Source organism: Mytilus trossulus, chromosome 11 (assembly GCF_036588685.1).
Source record: "Mytilus trossulus isolate FHL-02 chromosome 11, PNRI_Mtr1.1.1.hap1, whole genome shotgun sequence".
NCBI lineage: Eukaryota > Metazoa > Mollusca > Bivalvia > Mytilida > Mytilidae > Mytilus > Mytilus trossulus.
In genome coordinates this window covers 15,320,605-15,329,553 of record NC_086383.1, presented here as the reverse complement: position 1 = coordinate 15,329,553, position 8,949 = coordinate 15,320,605, and the positions used below count along the sequence as shown (strand labels likewise).

Here is an 8,949-nt window from a genome sequence, read left to right as displayed (position 1 = left end):
AGGCATAGATAACCTTAGCTGTATTTGACAACACTTTTAGGAATTTTGGATCTCAATGCTCTTCAACTTTGTACTTTATTTGACTTTTTAAAACTTTTTTTGGATTCGAGCGTCACTGATGAGTCTTTTGTAGACGAAACGCGCGTCTGGCGTATATACAGAATTTAGTCCTGGTATCTATGATGAGTTTATTTGCATCGTTCTTTGACCATACTTAATTTTGCACGACTAGATATACTTAAAATAGACTCGTAACAGATAACAGGCTTAACATTTTGTAAAGCCAGACGCGTTTTGTCTACCAAGACTCATCAATGACGCTCGAATTAAAAAAATGTAAACGGTCCAAATAAAGAACGAAGTTGAAGAGCATTGATGAACCAAAATTCCGGATATGTTCAAGGAACTTAAAAAAGAGTTATATGACGGATGTCAATAGTGGAACAAAAACTGCTGACTCTTCGACAATGGACGAGTCCATCACTGTTTTTATGGGGGATCGTAATTATAATCTTAATTAGTTCTCTGTGTTTAATGATTGATTTGTTTGGGTTTTTTTTGTTGGTTTCCCATGACAGTGGTATTTTCTGTGTTTCTTAAACTAATAGTTTTTGATTGGACCTCTACAGTATTATTGTCAATTGCTTGTTTTTGATTGGACCTTTACAGTATTATTGTCAATGGCTTGTTTTAAATCGGACCTCTACAGTATAATGGTCAATTGCTTGTTTTTTTTTATATATAATATGAAAACAAAATCAAGTTAGGAGCTTGCAATTATAATGATAAAATAGTCTGTGTTGATAATAAATAGATATTTCATACTTTATGTAGGATTTATTTTAATGACAACTGTGGATGATGGGAGAAGTGTAGTTACTAGGGCAGGGAGAGTTTCCAAAGAATACGCTGGTAAAGGCATTGCTGGAACAATGTTGAAATGGATAGATATAGGGGGACCTCTTTACCGACCGGAAGTCATATGGCATAAAACTACAGGAAGTAGAACACATTCACCGTTACTTCAATTGATTAGCAAAGGAACATACAACAAAACCTTAGAACAAGTGCGTATGTTTGGATATACTTCTAATTTCTCTCCCCTTTGATCGAAAAAAAATTTAATTTTTGCATAAGCCCTTCAAAACATTTTTTGTGTCGATCCGCTCGACGACGATATATTGTGGTCTATAGATTAATTGTGAGATGAGCATGCATGTCTGACAGTTCTGTTGACGTTGATTTTAATTGCATCGTTCATTGACCATACTTAATTTTGCACGACTATTTATGCTTAAAATAGACTCATAAGAGATAACAGGCTTAACATTTTGTAAAGTCTTGTGTCATAAAATAATAGGAAGTAGAACACATTCGCCGTTACTTCAAATGATTAATAAAGGAACATACTACAACACCTTAGAACAAGTAATTATCTTTAGATATACTTCTAATCTCATTACAGTAACAGTGGCGAATTCAGGGGGGGGACTTAGTTGGCATACGTTCCTTTCTGTTTGATCGAGACAAATATATGTCTTTGCAAAAAATCGTCCAAAACATGTGTTGCCTCGACCCGCTTGACGACGATACATTGTGGTCTATAGATTCATTGTAAGATGAACATGCATGTCTGCCAGTCCTGTTTACGTTGACCTTAATTGCATTTAAAAAAAAGTAAAAAGGCCCAAATAAAGTAAGAAGTTGAAGAGCATTTTAAACCAAAATTTCGAAAAGTATGGTTATCTATATTCCTGTGGAAATCTTTTATCATGATTGTATATTTATAAATGCATGAGGGTGTGAATGGCGTTTACAGAATAGAGAATAAAGGGTCGAAGGTGCAGAAAAAAAAACATCCCAAAAAGAAAACGCTATAAAGAAAATAAGGAAGAAAAAAAGAAAAAAGAATATTGGGGTGCTTAAATATAGAAAATAGAGGAAAATGGGGAAAATTTATAAGGAATAAAGAAAAATGGCTAAGAAAATAAAGAATACAAAATTGAAGGACCCTATCTAGACCCTCATGCCGTTTAATGATGAAGTAAGAATTTCTAAATAAGCGAAATTATTTGTGTAGCTGTTAATGAAAGAGTTGGATCAGAATAAAATGGTTAGTTCATTTATTTGGATTTAAAGGAATAAACTAGTTAAATTTTACGCAATTAAATGCTGTGTAAATTTCCTTCATTCGAAAAAAGTGAATAGTGCCTCGGACTTTCTTCAGTTTGTGAGTTAATTGGTTTACTTAACACACCAATAACCTCCTTCAAAATATGTGTTGTTACTATTATTATTACTACAGATAATCGTTGCTCTCCGTCTTCAAATGAAATAAACACCTTATACGTTTCGTTTATTCAAATAAAGGCTTTCTTCCTATATCTATTTCATCGAGAGAGCGCAAACGTAAACTTGTGAAAGCCGTGATACGAAAAAACGCTGCAATGTCAGGAACTGTATGAAAAAAAGGACATACACCGAATAAACAAATGCACCTAAGGTCAACTTGGCTTGAGAGAGTTCGAACCGTCGTTTTATTAATAACTTCTTGATTTATGAACTGGTATTTTACATTTTAAAGTATAATATAAATAAATCAAGAATCTCTCTTTTTTAACAGGATTTTCGATTTTACGACACACATAAAAGAACACTACAAAATAAATACTCTGTCATAAGGAAAGAAAATCCTTCGTTAAAATCTGAAAGTATCGACGAAAAGGTGCTTGGTGAAATTATAGCATCAACTGACCATAAGCAGTACTTATTCCCAGAAGACGAAATAGTTGTTGACCAGGTACCATATAGGGCTATCAAATCGAATGCTCCCCTGATTATTTCCAAACGAACTACTGTTGTGGTGTCTGATTTAAATTGTCCACAAAGAACTTTACTTTCTATAAGTAATTTCTGGCAAGCACCTATTGGAATGGTTTTTAATTTCAACGCTTATGGATGTTTGTCTGACAATACCAAAGAGCACCTCATTTTACACTTTTCTAAGTTTCTTTGTCGGCCAATGAGTGAATATATATTATTTCGTGGTATATCAAGCCAAGGAACAAGTTGGACATTTCTGAATAGCGCTGTCGAAGAATTTGGATTTAACAGAAGAACAGAATTGTATGGAACAGGATTAACAAGTGTCAGACGAAGAATAAGAAGCAAACTGTAAAAAAAAAAATGAAATCGAATACAGCTTTTTGTGTATTTCTGTTTAGTTTTAGTTTTTATGAGCATCAGTATCAAACCATCATATATGGCTTCACATTATGACCCTGATTTAAAATCAGTTTAACAAAGGGCAATATGAGCTTTCTGTAGTAGCGAGCAAATTATGACCCTGCTTTCCAATCAGTTTAACAAAGGACAATGTGAGCTTCCTGTAGTAGCGAGCAAATTATGACCCTGTCTTCCAATCAGTTTAACGGGGGATAATGTGAGCTTCCTGTAGTAGTGAACACATTATGACCCTGCTTTAAAATCAGTTTAACAAAGGGAAATGTAAACTTCCTATAGTAGCGAGCACATTATTATCCTGCTTTTTGATCAGTTTGACAGGGGGTAATATAAGCTTCTGCCATCCCTTTACGTCTGTCTTCCGTCCGTTTGTTGTCCGTTTTACTTGAAAAAAAAAATTATCTCCTGAAACTATTTAATGGATTCGCTTATAAAACGTAAGTAAAATATCAGTCACGAGGGAAACATTTTGAGGTCGATGACGATTTCTTGTGGAGCACCTGAGACACCCACCTCGCACGGTTTTAGGTGGGGTCGTGTTGCTCATGATTAGTCTATGTATTGTTATTCATTCTTAGTCTTCGCTTTTTCTGTTTTGCCATGGTATTGTCGTTTTTTCTTCGACGTATGATGTTTTCCCCCAGTACGTTGTATTTCAAATTCCTATAATCAAACCCGTTTGCCTCACTCTGCACAACATTCTTATTTAATTTTTATTTTAATTTGTCATGAATATGCAAGAAATGTTTGCCACTGGACGTTAGACAAACCAAAGTAAATCAATTCATGTTTTAAACAGTTATCCTGGACATAAATGAAATGTTTGTCATTCGACGTTTAACAAAACCAACAATCAACCATAAATAATAATGTTATAACATGAACATGAAAAAAAACCAGTTATAATGGTCTGCTTAAGCTTGTTTTATTTTAGATAACAACCCTCTCCGTTTTACTAGATGAACAACAAAAATAACATAAAAACCGCATTAAAGGTTGTCAAATAAATATAAGAATTTCAAAAACCGACACATCATGGCCCCTCCTTTCGAGAATTTGTCAAACAAATAGATAAGAATTTGATTGAATGTCTCTACGAACAGAAAAAAAAAATTTTTTCGAAAGAAAAATATTTCTTTTTGTTATAATCATATTTGAGGATATTTGCAGAAATTGAAATGCATTCTTGGATATTTTTAATGTTTGATCTTCACCACGTTCCGTTATAGACCCTAGGAATGAAACAGACACAGAAAAAAATAACCTTACCACACAAAAAAAAAATACATCAAGTACTTGTCTATACTTGCCCCTGCCATCCCTCCTTCCAAGCGCCCTTATTCGTCTCTGACATAAAAGAACTATTCAAAATGGATGAAATTACAATAAAAATTATTATTAACGACGAATTGACAAACTTTCAGAAAAGCTATAAACCTTGTATATATTTTTGATTTGTGAAAATGATGACATTCTATAAATAACGTCGTAATTTATTAGAGTGTATTAATGGTTTTTAAAGTAAAAAAATGTTGTTATTTAGTAAAAAAAAGAATACCATATAGTAAGAAACAAATCCGGACAGGATAACTTTAGGTCAATGCAACATCAATAGATGGACAAAGGAGGATCTTTTTCCCGACATGAATTCGTATGTCATAACTCTGCAGGAAGTAGAATACACTCATCTTTACTTGAAAAGATGGAGAAAGGAACCGATAGGAAAATATTAGAACAAGTACTTTTTTTTTAATTTATTCAATCTATTCAAGACCCCTGTCTGATATTTTCATGGAAAAGAAATATTAGATGAATTAATTGTACAATATTGGTTGTCGTCTCATTCCCTTTATAGAGTGTTGCTGCTCACAGGAAGCTTTACCTAGAGTTCAAAGTGGAAGGGCTTAAATCTTCCATTCAATAATTGCATGGACGCAATCACGTTATGGAATATCTGCTTCACAAATTGTTGTTATCGAAATCCCGTCCTCTTTTCCGCAAATGTGACCTACCAAATTAGACTTATGACCGGATTTTTACTTACACGAACAACACGACGGGTGCCACATGTGGAGCAGGATCTGTGTGATACGCTTCCGGAGCACCTACGATCACCCCTAGTTTTGTTTAAAATGGGTTCGTGTTGCTTTTGCTTTAGCTTATAGTGTGTTTTTCTTTGTGCTTTTTATTTTTTGAATGTATATGAAGTTTATACTGGTATCGGTCTAATAAAAATAAGAAGATGTGATATTATTACTGATGAGAGAAATCTCTATCAGATACACAATAACGATGTAGTTAACAACTATAAGTCACCGTATTGCCGCCAAACCCCATACAGCATAGTTAGCTGTACATGCTGTAGAAGATCTCGAAATGACAAATCTAAAACAATGCAAACGAGAAAATTAACGGCCTGCATGATTTATGATTTATGTACAAAACAGTTAACGGAAAGCAAACATAATATACATGTATAAATTTAATGGAATTATATGCGACTGTCATACAAGTGGTAAGTTTAGCTTTCTATAAAACCAGGTTTAATCCAACATATACATAAGGAAATGCCTGTAACAAGTCAGGGACATGCCAGTTGTTTATCATTCAATTGATTTGTTTGGACTTTTTATTTTGCCATTTGATGAATTATCATTGGAGCTCGGTATTTTTGCTATTATACTTCATACAGCAACAACGTTTCTACAGTGTTATCTGTTCTTAATTTTCTCTTCTCCCGTCGTTACTTTTCAAAACTTTTTCGATTCTGTACATGTATATAGTTCTATGATAGTGCTAAAACACGATTCGAATTTACTTTAAAGTTACATTAATTATAGTCTCGGCATGTCCTATATGCGACACGTTACAATGAAAAACATAACTCAAGATGGTTAAAAACTAATAAACATTGTCCTAAATTTTAGAATCGACTGATTTAGGACAGTATGTATTCCCAAAAAACGAAATCATTGCTGACTTTATACCATACAGGGATATCAAATCCTTTGACTCGCTCTTTTCGAAAAATTATTGACAAACTTAACTAAAATGCGTATCCGTGTGTTTGTGCTGTGTTGTTTGGTGTATAAGTTTCAGGTCGTGCCTTTCATTCGTACATGGACGACAAATGCCAATGCTACACTTTTACAGGATTACCCTCGAAATAGACCACACGTCAAGGATCGCTTTGATCGAGTTCTCCTCTTTAATCTCATGATTGGCCGGATACGCTCTTCGGTACAAATCCTGTATAGCTTGACCAAAATCTATAAAGGACTCTTCAGGTTTTCTCTTTTTATTAGTTTTGCCTCCGTGATATACCTCTCTGTCATCGTTGTATCTCCAAATCTTTCTTCCATCTTTTGTGTCAGGCGTGCATAATCCCTTTGAATAATCAATGGCATCCCGTATGCAAACGTCTCAGCTTGTCCTCTTAGAGTACTAAGGAGGACCCTACGTGACTTTTCTTTGTTCCATACATTTAACTCTGATAAATTCTCATAGTATTGAATAAACTCATTCCAAACATCGTTGCTAGGTCCGGAAAAGGTCCTCCTAACAGGATATTCATTAGATGGAGGAACGTTCAGTCACTAAGTATTCGGGTATTCCGTAGTCGTTCCGGTTATATATGTACATTCATTTGCCCGACTATAAGACTCTGGCAATTGAACATGTCCTGGTGATATACCCATGTTTTCAGATTATTGACAGGGTAACTCAAGCTCAATTTGCCTTTGCCCATTTAAAACTGGACGATTATGACAAGGACTCGAGTACGAGGGCATTTCATCTGAGTCATAGGGCATACCAGTTTCAGTCATAACATTATCCGGAGTACGGCTTAGCCCATATACATGTGATTAGGGCTTTGCCTGTTCCTGGACCATGCATATAACGTGTTTTCTGACTTATGACAAGAAATAACCGAATTCCATACAATTTTCATAACTATCGTTGAAATCAGCCGGCCTATCATCGCTAATAATCCAATCATTACATATTCCTGAGACTTCAACTTCTACTTACCTGTTATTTGGAATATAGATCCATGTAGCTGCAACGAGGCCAGTCCTGACAATAAGCAAACTAATCCATATCAGCCAAAATTTCCCCAAACCATTTCCTTTACCACTTTTCGTATTGCTCATCTCCTGGACAGCTCTTTTCTGATTGTTCCTGGGTGAACAATGACCGATTTTCCGGCAATACCGGATATCTGACAAAGTCTCCGTGCGAACAGCATGGAGAGTACCATTGGCAGGCGAACTACCTAACCCTGAATCGGCTGGGCAAAATAGTTGATTTCAATAAAAGCGATTCTGCTTTACCTGAGAGAGCATTGGAGCCTGAGTTGATGTGTTTATTGTCCTTCTTTGTGTCTCTATTGTTTAATCACTAGCAAGTTCGTTGAAGTCACACACAGTAAATCCCACCGCTGCCACCAATGAGACGAAAAGTTATTGACAAACTTAAGTAAAGTGCGTATCCGTGTGTTTGTGCTGTGTTGTTGGGTGTATAAGTTTCAGGTCGTGCCTTTCACTCGTACACGGATGACAAATGCCAATGATACACTTTTATAGGATTAGCCTAGAAATTTACTGGTAGGGGATTAAGGAAATACTGGTCACATGAATAAATAAATGGATCCTGGTGTAGTCTGAACGAAGTCTTGCTAGTGAACATAAACGCAAAGTCGATTAAAAGTTCAATATTGTATTATTCAAAATCCAAAGTAACAGTAATACAATTTACAACTGCAGGCTCAACAATACAGTGGCATAATCTTAAATCTCCTACGTACACTTCTCTCGTAAAAATTTTGTAGTTATCGTATTGTCATCACAATTGATTCAAACGATAGTGAAAAATATAGGTGAAATTCTTTATTGAATGACATATGCAAAAGTAATCAAATAAAGCGAGTTATTATGCATTATATTTAAAAGCAAAAATATAGAAATTCCATATTATAAATTAAAAAGTAACAAAAATACGAAAAGGAGATGTAGCTATGTTACTTCACAATCGAACGACAACCACAATTTTATTTTATTTTATGGTAATACTATTTTACAAATACAGAAAAAAAATTAATAAACATGATACAAAAAAATGAATGCTGGATGAGAGTACAAACTGGGTTAATTCAATTTAATATATGATAGTACAGTGCATTCCATCATTTCATAATGTAGCGCGGAAGTTTGTTATGGATAGGAATTGTTTTTGTTTCGTTTTGTTTTTCTTCTTCTTCTGTACATGTATTATCTTAATGTATTTCATAAGAATAGTTGGTCGATATCTCATTTCAACATTAACGTTTTGTTTTATTAAAGTAAATTACAAGTGGTGTTTTTTTTCTTCTTCATAATACTCCTATAAATCTTTCAAGTATTAGAACTAAACAGTCGAGTCAGAGGGGCCCATTAAATGTTTGTTAGGACTAATGAAGGAACGATGATTAAAGTTGATAATTCCAAAATTTATGTTGATATTACCAAGGTTATCGTTTGAAATTCCATGATTAAAGTTAAACATGCGAAGATTAAAGTTGGAAATACAAATATAAAAGTTCAATAATTCCAAAATTAAAGTTGATAAATCCAAGATTAACGGTTGATAATGTCAAGATTAAAGTTGGGAATTCCAAGATAAATATTGACAATTCCAATATTAATGTTGATAATTCTAAGTTTAAAG

General features: G+C 34.1%; 1 protein-coding gene across 1 annotated transcript; it reads left to right on the top strand.

The window, feature by feature from the left end:
• Window positions 1–422: 422 nt before the first annotated feature.
• On the top strand, window positions 423–3,178 carry LOC134689765 (uncharacterized). Its single transcript, XM_063549737.1, has 3 exons — window positions 423–501; window positions 835–1,067; window positions 2,624–3,178. Exons 1-3 carry the CDS (start codon window positions 423–425, stop codon window positions 3,176–3,178), a joined length of 867 nt encoding a protein of 288 aa, XP_063405807.1.
• Window positions 3,179–8,949: the final 5,771 nt, after the last annotated feature.

What these genes read in the sequence shown, in the direction of transcription:
- LOC134689765 (XM_063549737.1), top strand. Translation starts at nt 423, where the DNA reads ATGACGGATGTCAATAGTGGAACAAAAACTGCTGACTCTTCGACAATG. An exon ending in CACTGTTTTTATGGGGGATC is followed by an intron (nt 502 to 834) that starts GTAATTATAATC and finishes TACTTTATGTAG; the next exon opens with GATTTATTTTAATGACAACT. An exon ending in ACAACAAAACCTTAGAACAA is followed by an intron (nt 1,068 to 2,623) that starts GTGCGTATGTTT and finishes CTTTTTTAACAG; the next exon opens with GATTTTCGATTTTACGACAC.